Source organism: Eupeodes corollae, chromosome 2, assembly GCF_945859685.1.
Source record: "Eupeodes corollae chromosome 2, idEupCoro1.1, whole genome shotgun sequence".
NCBI lineage: Eukaryota > Metazoa > Arthropoda > Insecta > Diptera > Syrphidae > Eupeodes > Eupeodes corollae.
In genome coordinates this window covers 4,030,129-4,049,756 of record NC_079148.1, presented here as the reverse complement: position 1 = coordinate 4,049,756, position 19,628 = coordinate 4,030,129, and the positions used below count along the sequence as shown (strand labels likewise).

Below are 19,628 nucleotides of genomic sequence, written 5' to 3'. Positions count from 1 at the left end.
TGCGACTTGGACTTGGTCTGTAATCTTAATTAACACAAGGGCGTTGTTGTTTTTCTTTTTTGTCACAGAGACTACGTGGAAAATACTCTGGTCCAGGCGAGCAACAAGGAGGCGGTTGGAATCGCCATTCTGGTGGTGGTTCTTTTGGTGTCGCCAATAATCATCATACTTGTTCGGAATGCTGCCGCGACTATTCAAGTACATATTTTCAGACATATATAATTTTTGAGATTTTGATTAAAGACCACCATACAAAATCTTGTCACATGTTGATTTTTTAGATGTACGCAATTCATTTGGCACAAAAGGCCAAAGAACTGAAGCGGGAGAAACGCAAAAGTGACACTCTCTTGTTTCAGATGCTGCCTCCAAGTGTAGCCATGCAGTTAAAGCAGACTAGGCAGGTTTGCATTACACAATTACTTTGCATTTTTATGCTGCCACCACCACCGCAAGCCGTCACCAAGGGGGAGGTGGTTTGTCTTAGTTTTCTAAGTGAGAAATGTTTCATTTTCCAGGTCCCAGCTGAGTCTTATGAAGCTGCAACAATTTACTTTAGTGATATCGTGGGTTTCACTGAAATTGCCGCCGAATGCACACCACTTGAGGTAGTTTATGAGAATTTTGTGTGTTTTTGAATTTTTTTATTTTTATTTTTTGAATTCTTAAGGTGGTGACATTTTTAAACTCAATTTATAAGGTTTTCGATGAACGAATTGAGTGTTATGATGTTTACAAAGTGGAAACAATTGGAGACTCTTACATGGTTGCCTCGGGATTGCCGGTTAAAAATGGTAATTTATTTTTATTTTATTTTACTGAGGGTTGGATAAGGATGTATGTGAAAATTCTGTGGTTATTTGTTCTTGGATGTTCTTTATTTTTTTGTGGTATATTTTTAAGGGAAACTTTTAGTGGTTGTTGCTGGTAGAAATTTCTTAGCTCAAAAAGTAAGACATTGAAAAGATGTCTTATATTTTCAAGGATACAAAAAGAACAGGCTAGATATTTTAAATTGGCTACATCGTACATGATGTGTATAATATTTGAATATAGAGAAAAATAAATTTGTGAGGAAGGACAGCTTTTGTCTGATTTTATTAGGGTTCCTATGTGATCACTTACTAACAATGTCAAAATGCTATTTTCTTTAACCCAGCTGAAGTTTACGAAGGTTAAGAAAATTTGGGGCGTTAAGGGAGACTGACCATTTACCGAAATATATTTAGAGGTTTGCAAGCATGAGTTTTTCCAGCAACATTCATTTTCAATTTAACAAAATTGAAATAGTATCTTTTCCGAAGTGTTTTTAATTTTAAGATCTTGGTTAGAAAATAATAAGTTCCTTATTTCACAAAGTATTCTTTCTATTAAGCAATTAAACTTCACTTATAGCGTATTCAGCAATTTTCATTACTAAATCCTCTAGCGGCCTGTCAATTGCCTGCCGTACATCACGAATGTGGCTTTAATACAATTCTTTATTCCAATTCCTTTATTGCTCTATTCAGAACGTCAAAAACGCTGACACTTCATTTTAAATCCTTCTTTTGAAACGTTTTTTTTTTTTTTATGTTTGCACTGTGCTAAACGAAAAAAAATTGATTTGAAATTTGTTCATAATGTTCTTTGGTTCAAAAATCGAAAATACAAAAATAGCTTTAAGTGCGTTGAAGAGTCATTTTTTAATCTAAAAAATTTATGATGCAATTCAATAAACAAATCTCCGAAATTTAATATTTAGGAGTTTCCGAAGTATTTTGTATCTTATCATAAGCTATTCCAAGATTTCAATCATGTAAATATTTATTATTAAAAAACTAATTCCTTTTAATTAGGAATTGTAAATCTGAACATATCCAAACAGTTAACAGTAAAAGATTGTAAAAAAAATCACACCGAAAGAACTTACTTATAAGTTTAAAATGTCAAGCACGCAAAAGTAAAATTAATTTTAGTGAAATGTCAAAGTAATCATCATCTTTGGTTAATCATGTTTTTTTAAATTTATATTGTACAAAAAAAGTTTCGAAGTGTAAGAAAATGAAAAAAAAAATTTAGCGCAATTGTTTTTAAGTCCATACAAATAAAATGCTTATCGTTAAATTCGTTAGGAAATGTTAGTATTCAAAAATATATATATTGACAATAATTATTTATGCAGGTTTACGAACTGACAGCACTGGGCAAAGTACTAAGCACGGACTGACAAAATTCACGTCACTGTTCCACAGCTAAAGAAAACACTAAACGTGAGAGGACTCTTTAGCTGTCACAGTTTGACATTTGTAAAATTAATTTCCATTCGTCTGAAGAAACAAGGAAATAAAATTAAAATTGTATCCCTTTGTTTCGAAAAGTATCAATTCCTTGACATTAGGCAAAACTGAACTTGACACAAAGACTTAAATAAACTTGGAACAAACTTAATGAAAATTGGGTCATAGTGTTTTATTTGATACTGTGAATAATGGCTTAAACACAACACATTGGGCCTGGTTCGACGTTGCTCTGAATAACATTTCCAACATTTCATCTTTCTAAAATAGCACTTCTGTCATTAGCAGCTGTTATTTTCCATTAAAATAAAAAATAATATGATTTTTAAAATCGAAAAAATTAAATTTATAGTGGAAATAGCTTACAGAGCCTATAATAACCAAAAAGCAAATGTATTTTGTTTGTTGACTTTTTTACAGCTGTTGAGCTGTCAGACAAAGCAAATGTAAAGCAAATTTGAACTAGAGTTTCCGTTTGGAGTCCCATTACGTTATTTCCTCACGATTGTCAAATGAAACGTGAGGTAGAGGCTTCATTGTGATAGCATGCATTAAATTCCTATGGCTGAACTCGTAAACGTCATGCTAAGCAGACGCTGAAGCGTGTTTGTGTTTCTTTGAATATTTCAATAAAAATTTGCAAAAAGCTGATTGAACTTTCTCCAGTAAACAAAAAGTCTGTTCAAAATAGCACCTATAGGGTTATACATTTTGCGGTTTCCAAAATAAAAGTATGTAAATAAAACACATTTATGACATTTTTTTTTCGGCCACTTTTTGACACAAATTAGGAGGTATCTCAGTCATAACTTGACGGATTTTAGCTTTTAAGTGCTCAAAAGTTCATAAACACGGTTATCGTAGCCCCACAAAAAAATCCAGCGATTTCAAATTGGATGATCTTGGTGGTCAGTTAATGTAGCCACGTTGAGAAATTACGCGCCCAGGAAATGTGCCTTATAATAAAGCCATATTCGCTAGAGTTATGTGACATGTGGCACCGTCTTGTTAAAACCACATATTCTCCAAGCCGTATTCTTCAATAGAAGACAAATAAAAGTCGGTTATCATAAAACCATTATACTCCGAATTGATTGTGACAGTCTTTCCATTGTCGTTTTGGAAGAAGAAGTATATATTATATGAATGTAGATGTTGATCCAAATGCAAAATACGGGATAATGTGCCGTAGGTCGTAATTCCTGGGAACCACGAGGAATCGACACATTCGGCTCTTCGGCAACACTTTTACCAAGATCCTCATGCCTTACAATATCTGTAACCAATCCAATCTCTTAAAATTTCTTCACAGTTTTGCTAATTGCTTGCTTAATTTTATGATTATGTAAACCGTAATCTTCTCTCTGAATCACAATTTTTGTAGTAGGTTTTAGTAGGCGATCCATTTTCATAATTTTTAGCCTTTCAACTGAAAAACAAAAAATTGTTTAGTTTGACAGATGTCAAATTTCAGCCCTATACTTTTGAAACCGCAAAATGAATAACCCCTTATAGCGCCTGTTGACTCAAAAATATAAAATTATGTTTACAAAAAATCTTTTATCATGTAACTCTTAAATTTAACAGCGCAAAAAATTACCACAAAAAGAAAGCTTTCTCTTTGAACTTTTCATTCAAAATTCATGTTTAAAAAATTCGTATAAATAATTTACATACGTATATTTACTTTATATTAGAGATAAAATCATAAGATGTGTTAGTTTGAAGTTTTAACTTTATTTTAAATAAAATAAAATTAAAGTTGGTTTTTCTGAAAACTCTCCTTAAAGTCTAGTTGTTTTTTTTTTTTTAATTCTTTGAAATTAGTTCACAACATGCCACAAAAGTTCAACACCTTCGTCCTTGTAGGAATTGAGAAGCTAAAAAATAAAAACGTCAATATTTTGTCCGGAAGAATTTATAGTTTTATTTTCTGTTAAAATTAAAATTGAAGACGAAAAATCCTCCATTGCCATCAACAAGGTCTTCTAAAAAAAAACTTTTTGCTCATTTTTATTTTATCTCCTCTCTTTCTACAACACTATGTTCACGGTCTTTTTGCTTTGTCTTCCAGGCATCCAATTAAAACAGTATTTATCAACCCAAAAGAAAATTCCATTTTAGGTAACAAACATATAACCGAAATCTCAACCATGGCCTTGGATTTGTTGGATGCCTCTAGCTTTTTCAAAATCCCACGCAGAAGTTCGGAAACTTTGCAAATCCGCTGTGGAGTTCATACCGGACCGGTGGTGGCTGGAATTGTGGGGACGAAAATGCCTCGTTACTGTTTATTTGGGGATACTGTGAATACCGCATCCCGCATGGAATCAACAGGCGAGGCACATAAAATCCACATAACCGAGGAGATGAATGATGCTCTGGTAAAAGTCGGAGGCTTTAAGACCGAACATCGAGGATTAATAGATGTTAAGGTAAGTTCGAAATATAAGCTCACTTTAAATTGAAAAAAAAAAAAAAAAATTTCCATAATATTTTATAAAGGGTAAAGGACTAATGAGCACTTACTGGCTGACGTGCAAGGACGGTCCAGTGGTGCAACGCGAAGAGATCTCCTGGTATGCCGACATGCAGCCGGTATTCCTGCAAAACCTCAAATACGATGGCTACATGAAGAAGATGTGATTCCCATCTCGTCGTCGGTGTCGCCACAAAAAGTCACTCTACTACAATCTGTTTGTGAAATTGTTGTCTAATTCGGAACTTCTGATGCCAACAAATTAGAGGCCTAATCACACAACACAACCCAAAAACTCTTATTTATTAAAGTAATTGTAATTATTTAGAAATTAATGTTTTAATAAATGTACAACAATAATTATTTACATATATACACACATAAGAATTTAGAAAAGGAAGAAGAGGACCAATGTCCAGTGCCAGGACGATTTGCATGCCAATGTCAAATGGTAAGATTTGGAATGAGTTCAAAAACTAAATTCTAAATTTTCATTTGTCTGCTTTGGTGCTTCCTGATGGGTTTTTCTTGAATTTGCAATTTGATTTTCCGAAGTCAGAAAGTAGTTCATATAGATTCAAGGATACTACGGGAATAATAGTCTGGTCCTGGGTCTGAGTGTGGTCATGGATGATTTTTATCTTTTTCTTTCTTCTTATTTTTGGTGGCTTTGGCTTTCTTGTTGGCAAACTAAACTTCGGTCATGTCGTTTTATTGGATGAATGTGCTATTTCCTTCTCTGTATATAGAAATCGTTCATTTTCGGTTTGTTTCCTCCGAGATATTTGTATCCTTTTTGGATGAGAAAACTTATCCAATTGTTGGGAAAATATTGTAGACCGAGAATAAAAGAGAGAGAAATCCCAAAAACCGCATTAGGCTTTAACTGATTGAGTCTTTTGTTCGGTTTTGGTTTTATCTTAAGTTAGCCAAGCGGAAATTCCAAAGAACACTTTTCGATTTGTGTGTTGATTATCGAACAAATTCAATCTATTTTTCTATCTTTATCTGTTGTGTCTCTTTTAGTTTGGCGGAACGAATTGTTTGGGGATACAAAATTGGGTTGTATCGTTTTGTTGAACAAATCATTGTTTTTTAATGTAGATTTGATTTATTTTAGAAATAGAAACCAACAGAAAATTGTAGTAATGAAAGAGATAAGATAAATTATACAGGTCAAAAAAGATATTTGTAACTTAGGTGTAACTATGGAAAGGTTTATTGATAGTCATTTGCTTTTATAGCAATCAGAAGAAATGTTTCAATATTTCGACAATTTATTGCTGGGTATCGTGTCATCTGTTGGTGCTAAATACTGCCTTAAGGTATTAGGAAAAGAATTTGAGCTATCCAAAATCTTTTGATATACTTACTTACTTACTAAGGTCCTCAGACCTGTTAAGTTCGTTGTTAACAACTGAAGAGGCATAGGACCTCTACTATGCGCCATTGTGTGTGGTCTACGGAGATTTATTTCAGCTCCCTACAACTCTTGCCTATTGACGCTGATTCCTCCTCGACTGTCCTGCGCCATGTGCTTCTCGATCCAGCTCTTCTTCCTTTTTGTATGATCGAATTTCACTGCATTGCTTGGCCTGCAATGTAGACTCGTTACCTTTTCCAAGTGTATGTTCAATCCATGGCACTTACGCCTTCGTGTAATAGAGTCTATAGGTTCCTGACCTGTTCTTCTATGAAGGACCTCATTGAACATTTAGTTTGAACAGAAAATCCTTAGGATGTTACGAAGAAATCTATTCATAAAGGTTTGCAGCTTTCTTGTAATGGCTGAGGTAACCTTCCAGGTGCTGCTCTCATAAAAAAGCACAGATTTAACATTTGTGTGAAACAGTCGTAGCTTTGTTCTTAAGCTGATAGAGTTATTCCTCCAATTTTTTGACAGCCACTTCTGCTTTGATGATGTTGCAGATGACGTCTTATTCGGTTCCGCCATCGATGGAGCCGATACTTCCAAGTTATTGAAGGCTCTTCACTTTTTCCACCGGTTGCGAGTAAAAATATTTATTTAAGAGGATGTTCGGGTTCCGAGGCTGATCATTTTTGTTTTGCCGAAATTAATTTTCAGCCACAGGAATTCTTACTCTTGCTTCACACTTGTTGTCATTTGATGAAGATGGAGAGAAAGTAAGCAAACATTGTCCGCGTAATCCATTGGATTTCTCCGCTACAAAGCTGCGCGCAGTACATAGCTTGACAGCAACAAAAACAATATTGGCGACAGAATACAGCTCTGTCTGACTCCGCTACGGATTTCACAATCCCTTAACAGCATACCACCGACCTTACAAAACGTGACAATTGGATCCATCATATGTTGCCTTTATAATACCAATTAGTTGTTCTGGAATGCATCTCCTCCACAAAACTAACCGGATATACTCCCTTTTGACGCTATTAAAGGCCGTCTGGGAGTTGATAAACAGCAGATGTAGTGGTGCTCGATATTTTACGCATTGCTCAATAATGATCCGCTGGTTGTTGGTATGATCAATACAGGAGGATCCAGCGCGGCATCCTGCTTGTTCGGCATCGAGTGTGGCCTCAAGATGTTCCCTGAAGCGTTCCAGTATAATTTTTGCTATACTATTATGGCCAACGACAGGTAGAACGCAAATTCCTCTAAGGTTTTCGCACTTTGTAAGATCCCTTATTTTGTTTGGAGCTTAACAATCATCCTTTCTTCCACTCATCGCGGAAGCTTTTGGTGGTCCTGGCTTCTTTTATGAGCGGATGAAGCAGTGCGCTTGATGACATTGGCAGTGCTTGTAAAAGCTCTACGGGAATTTTATCAAGTCCTACCGATTTGTTGTTTTGAAGTGATTTGTTGTTGCCTTTTGATGTAGTTCAACAAAGTTTTGCTCCACTCTAACTTAATTGCAGAAATTAAGAAATGTTTGACTTTGAACTGAAGACCACAATGGTGTGCTTACCATCCCCAAAGAGTATGAAATAGTGTTAAGATCAGATGAATACGGCAGTTATTGAAGGAAGTCCAAACTTTTTTATGCGCCCCAGTTAATAGGTGATCATGTTGCAAGGCCAAGTTTATGGGTAAAACAATGTTAAACTATTCCGAAAAATTTATTTCCAAGATTCTCTTATACACAGCTGAAATAATTTTTGATGTAAAGTCCTCAACCTTACCTGTTCTTTAATAACTGACAGTTTTCTTCAAATTTTGATTGTCTGAATTTTGAAAAACCCTAATAGCGTAACTTAATGTTGTTCGTAAAGTAGATGCTTTTTCTTCTTTTTTCGAATTTAAATACCTCTTAGAACTGTTGAGCGACTTGCGTTCACTGTAATTTTCTCTTTAATTTTTGCCCCAGAATCTCAAGAATCATATACACACCTTTAAATGTCTTGTCTTCAAGCTGCTGTTTTTACACTTCTTTAGAACTCCCTTTATGTTTTATCTGCACTAATCTTTATATTTTAAATAAGAAAAGCCATTAAGAGTTTTATCAGCTGTTCCAGGTCTGCTAAGGTCTTGGCGTCTAAGCAAGTCAATTTTAACTTTTGAAACACTGCTAAGGCATATAAATCTATCCATTGGTCTTAAAATTGAAGATCAAAAATTGAATTTTATTCAAAACACTAAAATTGTTGATTTAAAATGTAAGGTTCTTAAAAACGCTCATAAACAACTATTAATTGTCGTTGTACCTACTCAGTTAACCCAAACAAAAATTTCTTCTTTAAGTATGAAATACTTTACAAGGTGGCGAAAACAAGACTCGCAATTTTATTTGAATACGTTTTTGAACTTTTGTTCTTAACATGTCACAAAAACTCCCAATGTTTGGAAAAAATATATAAAGCGTTTTCGAATAATCTACAATATTTTTGCATGAAAACACTTTTATCAAATCGGAAACAGAATAAAGTTAATAGAAAAGTCTTGAGTATTTATGGTTTAAAATAACTACAAAAATATTACTTTCTCTGAAAGTCCCTTGGAAAAGGGACTTATAATCTCAAAATAAATGTATAGTAAAAACTTGTAGAAAATTTAATTTCGCACAAAATTCATCTTCTAAAATTTTTCACTTATTTCTTTTGTTCAAAAGTTCCAGAATATTTTTTTTGTTGAAGTCCTGAAAACAGTTTCACAAAAAACAGCTTAAACTTCAATAGCTGTTTTCGAAGTTCCTCAAATGATAATGGAAATGCTCCTAAGATCAGCATTCATGAGTTGATACAAGTAAGTTAGATTATTAGCCATTAAATAAAATAACAAAAACATTTTGTTGAACTAAGTTTAAATGTAAAAAAACGCTACCATATTTGTTTCAGTTGGTCTACTTTTAAATATATAAATTTAAATAAATCTGTTACTGCAAAATTCAAAACTGCAGTTAGGTACTCAGAATTTGAGAACATTGTTTCGAAATATCTAACATCATATGTTTTTTTTATCATCACCACAAATTTAAACATTTAAACTTGAAGTAGTTGGAAACAATTTGATAGTAATAGAGAATCCTTATGCAAATCCTTGAGAAAAGTAGTTTAATTTTAATGGAAGAAGTTTTTATTTTAATTCTCTTTTTATATATACCTATAAAGTTTTTAAATCCGGAGCCTTAAAGGATAAATCCAATCGATGGGAAGAGTATTTCAAACGAATTAATTATAATTATTTACATGGATTTATTGAAGGACTTATGTGCTGCGATTTAATATTGGGTTTTTTATCCAGTTGTCTTTTTTTAGCAGGGTATGTATTTAATTGGTTTTTCAAAAATTAATAGTAGAAGAGTGGAGAGCAGCTATTTGAATTTTTCAACTCTGGGCAAAACTTAGTTTATTGCAATGAGTTGCAATAAAAGATGTTTGTCTTATTCATTTAAAAGAAGCACGTCCCTTGCACTAACCCAGATTAAATTCCTGGACACATCCTTAATTCACAATTTCAAAATATTTTATTCCCAGTCACCATGACTGCCGCATTTGTCTTAAATGCCATTTCACAAAAATCATATTTCACTGTCAGTTTATAAAGTTTCACATTATAATTCATTAAGTTTATCCATCAGATAACATTGATTTTTGTTGTTGTTGGTTTCAAAATCCTAATTTAAGTGCAATGACATACAACAAATGGAAGGAAGTAGGTCAAAGTCTTAAGTACTACCACACACACCTATTGCAAATCTCAAAGGACCACTTTTCTCCTATTTTCCTTCTCGTACATAGAATACCAAACCTGAAACCCACTCTTCGTTTTTAACTGACGAGGAAGACCGATATGGCAAGGCAACGTGTAAATGTCCCACAGTATATATGTGTATTTTTTTTGTATCTTTACTCAGAAGGATTTAGATTATACCCCTACTTTCCATTTCCTATCTCCATTTTGCTATTATACCATTAAAATAACATGAGCACGTTTTTCTGTCTGAGAACTGTAAGTGCAATCGTGTGCCATCTTGAGTTTGAGTTAATGCATTTGGATAGAATTTTATTCTTTCAATTTGAAAAAATAATTCATGATATTTGATTTAAATTAAATATGTACCTGCCTTACAAATTTGTCGTTTATTTGCCTTTCATTAGTTAAATAGTGCAAATCAAAGCTGAACTTTCTTACCCGATTTCAATTGGATGCTACGCACAAAAAACATGCACAAAAAAACAACTGCAACTAACAATTGATTGACTATAAATTATCAAGATTTCAATTATTCAATAAAAAGTTGTTACCTGCTTATTTTTGGAGTAAAATATTGTAGTCTTCTAAGTTGATGCCTATTAAGTTAGCAAATCGGGGAAAAACATGGAAAACATGTTTAACGAAAAATAATTAACCACTGAACTATTTAAAGTAAAAAGTTTTTATCTTCCTACTTCCATTTGATCAAAAAGGCTCAAGAACATAGAAAACATAGCAAAATTATTTTGAAATGTTCATTTCAGAATTAATACCTAAAGTGCTAGATAAATAGGTAGACAAATAGATTTTAAATTATTAATAATTAATGAATCGCAGTCTTCGTAAAGCCAAAAGAAGCAGCGATTAGCAAGAGTAACTTTCACTAACTTAAAGTTACGTCTGATGGTGACATTTCGAACCGCAGACAAATCAATAAGACTGAATCCGTTATAGGAAATGTTGTCCTTCAGGCTGGTTTTCCCGTTTATTCCACCAAAAATGTCTTCCCTTCCTACTTTGGCATTATAATCGCATAAGACAATTTAAATATCGTAGCTAGGAAATTGCTTATAGGCTTTGTCCAAGAGCTCGAAGAATATATCCTTGGTGTTTGTTACTCTTGTATGGGGGAAAGCGAGCATATCAGGCTTATGTTGCCGAATTAAGCCTTGATAGATCAAGACTTATTGCCTAAGTTTGGCTCCCATGACAAAGTCGCAACCAAATAAGTGCTGTTGGTTTTCTCGGTAGCAGTCACCAAAGTAAATATCGCAGTTCTTCATTCTCTTTTTGTCCGGCCCATCCAATCGTATATAATGGCTGCACATGGTCTATGAATAGACCTAACACTCCACGTGCATAATATCCGAAGTTCGTTCTCCTTAAATCGTTTGCATGGGTTGTCAATACATAATCTGTCCATATCCTTGGCTTCTTGGAGCTCCGCAACTGGTTTTTTCTTACGTAGTAGTCAGGAAGTCACCCTCACACTCCAACTCGAAGGACCAGAAACTTGATTGAACTCCAAAGGCAAGAGCCACCATAACCGTCTCTACAAGCCTGAGCTCCGAGCATGTCGTAGTAGTCCTATTGATTGAATCTTGGGAATTCGTCCACTGTTGTCTGCAAAGTTTACGCCCCACGTGATGGTATCACCTAACAATGTACAAAACGAACAGAATAGGACCCAAAATGCATTCCTGTGGTAGCCCTGAAGACGTATCAAATTATTCTGAAAACTTAGAACAATCCCATGCAGCTCACGGGAGAAATTTTATGTTTAAGACAAAATTAAGAATTTTGTTGAAACTCCGATCTATAAATTAATGCCTGCCTAATAACTGTATTGAATGCAGCTTAAAAGTCCACAAAACACACATACAACTTCTTATTCTTCTCGATATATTTTCTAGCAATACTAGTTATAGCAAAAATATGATCGGAAGTTGAAAATCGAGGATGGAAACCAGCTTGCTCTTGTTGAAATTGTTGAAACATTTTAAAGCTGAATAGGTTGCATGTTTGAAGGTCCTTATCTCAGGAACTACTATTCCGATTTGAACAATTCTTTTAATTTTAGATATGTAACTCATTTATTGATATATTTAATTCAATATTACCCTCAGACTAATACTATAGAAGCACCAATAAAGCATGTTTCAAGATCTGTAATTTGTAAGTAATATGTAAAATAAAACATGTGAGTTACATTGCGGACTGCTGCTAATTTTGTCAATAAATTAAAATAGGTTTGAAGTTAATAACTTTAAATATTTTAGAAATATATGAGTCATATTTCAATGTTTTAAGCTGATTTTGTTTTCTAAGATATAAAATATGTTTGAAATAAATTTCTTTATTTGTTCTTAAGGTCTTCAGGTTGAAAATCAATTTTTACCAACCTTCAGAAATATTTGTATTTAAGACTATTTGAGACTATACGGCAAGTATTACTTTCGTACAAATTTTGAAGCCGAGTCCGTAATCAAATAAGATATTAAGATGATATAGAAGTCGCAACAAGTGGGAACATAAACTTAAAATTAAAGTTTTAAAAACTTAGTTTGACGTTGACATTATATTTCACGTAGCCTCACAAAAAAAGTAGTATCCGTGGCATGATGGTTAGTGCGTTGGACTGTCATGCAAGGGGTCTTGGGTTCAATCGCTGCCTGTGCCACCTTAATTTAAAAAAAAAAAATAATTTTCGCGGGTACTGCCTCTTGCGAGGAATTGACAAATCCTTTAAGAGTAATTCTTGTCATGAAAAAGTGCTTTCTCAAACTAGCCGTTAGGATTCGGCATAAAATTGTAGGTCCCCTCCATTCCTGACAACAGTACTCGCACACAGGAATGGTTGAGAGTTGTAAGTCACTAGGCCCTGGTTCACAACGGACTGTTGCGCCACCCCATTTGATTTGAGCCTCACAAAAAAGGCCCCGGTGTCAAATCGCAGGATCTTGGTGGGCAGTTGATGTCGTCATGACGAGAAATTACGCGATCAGGAAACGTGTCTTGCAATAAAGCCATATTCACTTGAGTTGTGTGGCATTAGGCTCCGTCTTGTTGAAACCACATATTCTTCAAGTTGTATTCTTCAATAGAAGGTAAAAAAGTCGGTTATCATGTGACCATAATCATCATCTTTTTCGAAGAAGTAAGGTCCTATCATAACTCCGGACACGAGGGATCGGATCTTCGGCATCACTTTCATTTACCGCAAAATAGATAAACGTTACAATTTAATTAAAGTCGATAGCCTTTTAGCTTTTTTAAATTGATGCCGTAAAAAACATCCACTATTTTTTTCGAAAGTCCTTTTTGGATATTCTGAAGTTATTTTCTTTAAAATAAATTTCTTGGAAGTCGGTTTCTTTGCTGTTTCTTGATATATGGCTATAGAAAAAAGTTATTTCGAACGTATAAACGTTTAAAAGACGAACGTAGATTCAGAAGAAAGCTATTTTAAAAGTGTATAAAATAAGAAAAGACCCGAAACGAGCACATGAAAAATCAAGCTAAATCAATTAGGTTTCACATCACAAGCTTAAAATAACTCACTGAATGTACAATAATTAAAACACAACAAAAGCAACCCCTTTCTTACAACTCAATTAAGTGATTGCATTTTTTCTAAAAGGATGCAAGAGCTGAAACAGTTCATGTCTCAAGTCTCAGTCACATCCTGATAGTCCCTTGATGCATTGTTTACTGTTTCTCTTTTGCAACTTCTGTTGCAGTCACAAGCAGACTCGGAGTGAAAGGTGAAAGTAATTTTTTTCATGGTATTGTATTAGATTCTCCAAGAATTTCTCTAAAAGTCCTTTACACATTTGCATTTAGTTTGTTTTTAGAATGAAGAAAGTGCCTATTAAATTTGAAGCTATTTATAATTCCTCCTTTTGCTGTAAAATTTCAAATTGTTTAACACGAAAATTCACATCAATTTAAGAAAACTCTGGGGTATTATTATCAATCCTCGTCACTGAAGAGAAACAATCTCCAGCTTCATATTAAATATCCTTGGTTCGTTGGATTGTCCCCCCACATTTAATACCAAAAACACAGAGACCACTTAAGAGCCACTCATTTCTAGGTGGGTAGATCCTTGTCTCCTGCACGAGGCATCACAAGCTTGTTTTTGAAGAAGAAAGGAGAAGAATAGCCCCTCGTGCTTGCAACAGCTTCTGTGTCTGTTTCTTTTTTTATATCTGGGTGGGATGGATGATGATGATGACCTTCGACTTGGCCTACATTGTGCTTGGGTATATTGTCTTTGGATAACAACAAATCCCATGTTGGCGTAATATTTTCCTTACACAGAAAAAAAACGAAACGTACTTTTCGCACGCTCAAGAGCCCCAATATAGATGTCGTCATCTTTTCACTTTCATATAAAGATGAATGGCGTCGCCTTAGTCGTCGTTGGTTGTCGACATTATTTTCATTGAATGAAAACTGCGCGAGAAGCGAGACTGCGAAAAGCGACATCCAGCCGATTCGAACTGAGTCTGAGTTTTGAGCAGCAAGAAGAAAGGAGCAAGGATCATAGAGGCACATAGAGGCAGGAAGAATAATATTTGTGATTTGATAAAAGCAATTTCATCTTTCTGAGGCCGGATGTTACACTACTCGTTGAACGTATAAGAAGACGTATCTCCTGCTTCCTCCAACCTACTTCACTCTATACTATGTATCTGTTGCCTTTGAACAGATTCTTTCTATTGAAATCCGTAACAACAGTGTTCCGTCACTCAAAACATCATAACCATATAATATCGTTTTATAACAGCAATGCAAACAAAATGTTCGTGAAGAGTGTTCTATTTTATTTTTGTCGGGCCTGTGCGAAATACTTCATTTTTCGTCTTTTATGCACATTAAATTGAAACCTAACCTTATGCCAGAGTAAAGTGAGTAGGTTTCCTCTAAGTAAGTAGGACTTTTTTTTGTTCTTAAAAAAGAAGATATTTAATTTTTCATACTCAGCGAAAGTTTGAGAAAAAAGAAGATGAAAGAAGTACACCCTCGCATATACTTACTTATGAATGAATATGAAATTTGAAAAAACCTTTTTTTGCACACAAATTTGTATATAAGGAACTTGTACAAAATCGGGATTTGTATTTAATTAAACTGGATAATACTGTGATAGAGAAGTCGAAAAAGTCAGCAATTGTTTGGCAACCTGCAATGCCTTGGTTAGGAATGCAATTAATACAAATCAATCATTTAATTTTATTTAAACATTGCAATCATTGACTACAGATATAGATAGCGACTTAAAATATTAAAATCATCATTAATTTGACCTTACTAAGATTCCAATAATTTGTTCTCCAATTATTTGAATGCAATCACTTGATTGACTTCATGCACTCTTTTGCATTCACTTGAAGTCCTTGCAATCTTTAATACGCACATGAAAATACTAAAAGCTTGCAAAGAGTGAATGAATTCTCAAAAGAATGCATTCAATTGATTACATTCAAACGATTGGAGGAAAAACGATTGCATATCAAGTCAAATAATTATTGATTTAAAAATTTTAAGGCCTTGTCTCTAGAGGAATTTAAAGAATGCAGTCTTGAAATAGAATTATTTAAGATTGCATTTCCAAATGCTTGCATGCGCGTAAGGTTGCATTCCTTTGGAGGCCTGGCACTCTTCGAAGAGAAAACATATTGTGTTGTTAATTTCCTATAAGAAGTTGATATGATTTTGATTGAATTCTAATTAATAAAAAAATAAAAACATGAAAAAGATTTGCGTTCGGATTTTAGCTTTAATTCTCCTTTTTACTTAGACCTCGACGGGTAACATTTAAAAACAAAAACTTTATCAGTCCATCAGAATGTTCCAGGTTGTGATAAGATGATTAGATTAAACAATCCAATGATGTGATTTTAAAAATAAGGAATAAATTAAAGTTACAAACTATTTTTTTAAATATTTATTATATTTAGATATTATACAAAAATGAAATGCTTGGAAAAACTAAGATCCTTCAGTACCTTTCATAACCAAATCATTGAAACGCACTTTGCTCATCAGCTCAATGAAAATGTCACTTGGATATATTAATGCTCCGTTTTTAGCTAGGGAAGAAAATAGGCTATAAAACTCTTACTTATTTTTCAAAATTTCGTAAAAAAGAGGGGAACACTCAAAAGGGAACAGAAGTACAACGATAGTAAAGTAAATATAAAGATTATAAATTTCATCCACAAAGAAGCAAAATACCAAAAAATTAATACCATTTTATAACCCAAATTATGGATCGTAGTTGTAAGTCATGAAATTTTTACGAAAAACAAATTATTTTATCGTCAAACAAATTTTGTGCAACGAAGAAAAATCGAAATGACAGTTTTCTTACAAAAAATTAAAACTTAAAAAAGGCTGGGATGCAACCCACACTGATAACTTCCCATCCCGTCTGTCGATATTCGTATTGGGTAAAAAAAGTTGTTAGTTGAATTATTCTTAAACATTTTAAAATTACCAACAATATTTTTCATTTCAAGAAATAGTTTAATTGGAAATCAAGTTTTGTTAAATAGATTTTTAGTCGAAAACAAATTTTTACAAAAAACGGACTGTTGGATTTTTATAAAAAAAAGAACTACTAAATATCGAAAACAATATTTTCTGTGAAAAGAAAAAGTTTGAAGACAATATTTTTATTCTTTGAGAAGCATTTGAGTCGAAAGTAAATTTTGACCAAGTTTTTATACATTTTTATTTTTTATAAAAAAAACTGTCAATTCGAGTTGCACACAATTGTTTTGGATTATTCCAATCATTTTGTATTCCTAAAATTCTCGACATGACAATTTTTTTTTCAGATTTTTTGATTTATAAAAAAGAACTGTCAATGGGAGTATTTTCCAAAAATGTACTTGTTTTGTATCACGTTACTTTATATAATATAAAGTTAATTTAAGTCACTTGGGGTTTTGGTTCGTAAGATATTTAGGATTAACAAAATCTTTTATTTCGACTCTAGGGACCTTGAAACGGTGAGAAATGTCAACATATTTAACTTGACAAATCGGACCCATTACATAATAGAGCTCCTTTTAAGATGAGCTCAATGATGCAACTAAATAAGACTCAAAATATTTGAAAACAATATAATTGCCTTGAATCTTTACTTTGTTTAAAAAGCTAATTTTGTTAGTTTTTCTTAAAATGATAAAACAAAAAATATAAACGTTTTTAACGACACTTGTATTCGAAAAAATAGTCATTTAACAGGATAACTTCCCCACTGTTTCTTGTTTCCATCTCCATCAAAGTAATGCCTACGTTTGACGAAGATGTAAAGTCCAATATTTTTGTATAAATCCTTAGTAAAAACTTAAGCCCGTTCTTGTAGTTGAAGTGTGAATAAAAACTTTAGAAAAAAAGATCGCAATTACTCGAAGCCCATCAACAAGAAAGTATAATGTAATGAAACTGATGCGAAAACACTTTTAAGAGGCATAAACAGTGGTGCTAAATTAAGTGATTTCAAAGCTTTAAAGCACACAAATAGCACTTGGCCTGTTTGGTTGTTGTTTTCATTTTATATCTTTAAAATATTTTATACTTCCTACATTTCCCATCATAAAGCTTTGCGTTGAAAATTTCAAAAATCATAATTAGTATTCAAAGCAGGATGGCAGAAGGTGACCTTTTGTTAACGTGTTGAAAACATGAGAATAAATTATACACATAGCTATTGAATATATTTAGATACTCAGATATAGATACATAGATGAATTAAAAGGTTTAAGGGTTAAATCTTAAGTAGAGTGGGTTGATTGTTTGTTTTGTATTGCTTAAATTTATGGGTCAGTGTGATGATTACCTTATTTTTATATGAATTTAGGATATAGTCGAAGATTTTCCAAGAATACTATTCAAAAATTTAAATTTCTTAAAATGATATTAAAAGACTACAGAGATTCAGTTTCGTAAAAATCAATCAATGCAAAATCAAATTAATATGGTTCTTATGGCCCATTCAAAATTGTCTGAGTTTTGTTATACACAATTTGTAGGTTATAACTTTCTAAAAGGTATAGTGATTTTTTCCCCTTTAAAAATTAGTCAATTACTTAGGATTTAAGGCTTGCATGGGTTTTAATGATTCAAAATTTTATCATGAGTTTGAACTTTGCAGTCAATGCGGTAGTCATTAACTTTTTGGAAGTGAAAACCAAATTATACTTCTCCGAAAATGTTTGATTGCGTAAGCCCGAATCTGACTTCATTAAAACTTTGTAATGTAATGTTTCAACGATATCACATTATAAAATTGAAAAAAAAAAAAAAATATAATTTTAATGTTTGTAGGCAATTGAACTTCATTGATGAGTTGATGACATAATGGTTTCAAAAATCCATAATCTCATCTTTAATATTCAGTTTAAATACTTTCAGTATTTCATACATTTTTTTAAAAAACGCTTATAGCTTGTTCTTGTTCGCATTTTGTCATTTATTCTGAAACGGGTTTAGATAATAGAAAGCAAAAATGGATTCTAAGTCCTTTTTTGTCCTATTAACGAATTATTATTAAAACGGGTACTTTTTTAAATTCAAACACATAACCCAATTGTTGCTTATGTTCAAATTCATAAGCATAAACCTTAGACATAAGAAAATACATAATATTTTATTGTTCTTTAAACCTCATAAAGAAACAAAAAAAATGATCCTGTTTCAAAAATTAACTTTCGTTGTTGGTTAAGGGATTAAGCTATCCTGAATTCGAATCTTACCTTTAAATTTGTCTACGACATCAGGTTTAAAATATCATATATAAAAAATGCTAAAGATAACCAGAAATGGTTTTTTTAAGACTAAGACTAAGACTAAGTAGTATCTCACTTAGTTGACGTAATTTCTCATTAGTTATGAAATTAATTATGGGTCTTCATCATCAATAATTGAATAATTTAATAGAACTAAGCAATTTTTAAATGGAGTATTGATTTGAAAAATTATTATTATTTTTGAAAAAAAATTCTTCTCAAATTGATTTGGGCTCAAATTGATAATAAGGTTTTTTTTTTTAAATCTTTAAAGGTTGTATCTCTAAAATCTGATGTGATAGATTAATTTCAAAGGCAGATTCGAACTAGAAAACTCAAAAACCTTAATTAACATTTACATCATCTTTTTGATCAGTGTAATTAAATTCTTTACTTATTTTGATTTTAAAAACTTAAGATTTTAAAGGCATATTTAAAAAAATGAACTGATGTGAAAATAAAATGTTCAAATTTAAATTTATTACGAAGAAATCCTTTGAAAATGTATAGTTTGTATACTGGAAACTCCTTTACCAAATTTTGTTTCCAAGTGAAGTTATTCAATATAAATTAAATGTCCGAAGCTCTAAATTTAGCAAAACCCTTTTTAATTGTAAGTCAAAAACATATTTTTAGTATGCTAACACTTGCTTTTTTGCCATTTTTAAGCAAATTCGCACCCTAAGCTTATAAGTATCCCATTCGTCATTCCACCATCCTTAAAACTATCTTAACAATCGAATTGTGTGTGACTTTTTTCTTTGTATGTTTCCTGTAGAAGATGTCTTTGAAACATGGGCGGTTAATCGCCTGGTAAGGCTCATCCTTAGAACTCTCATAAAGCAAGAAAGATCTCATCCCAAAAATATTAAATACCGGGAATAGTTATC

At 32.7% G+C, this 19,628-nt stretch overlaps 1 protein-coding gene across 6 annotated transcripts in view; it reads left to right on the top strand.

Annotated features, from left to right (window-relative positions):
* The window catches only part of LOC129945467 (uncharacterized), an 89,901-nt gene extending 84,770 nt beyond the window's left edge, over positions 1–5,131 (top strand). For 4 of the 6 annotated variants that reach the window (XM_056055245.1, XM_056055242.1, XM_056055244.1 and 1 more), the window contains exons 9-14: positions 69–198; positions 282–404; positions 519–608; positions 671–794; positions 4,389–4,714; positions 4,785–5,131. In XM_056055245.1, the coding sequence (XP_055911220.1) occupies positions 69–198; positions 282–404; positions 519–608; positions 671–794; positions 4,389–4,714; positions 4,785–4,925 (934 nt within the window). In that variant the 3' untranslated portion in view covers positions 4,926–5,131. Of the gene's footprint in view, positions 1–68; positions 199–281; positions 405–518; positions 609–670; positions 795–4,353; positions 4,715–4,784 lie in introns of those variants that run through there. The other 2 variants (XM_056055246.1, XM_056055247.1) reach the window with 2 other exon arrangements.
* The last annotated feature ends 14,497 nt before the right edge of the window (positions 5,132–19,628 follow it).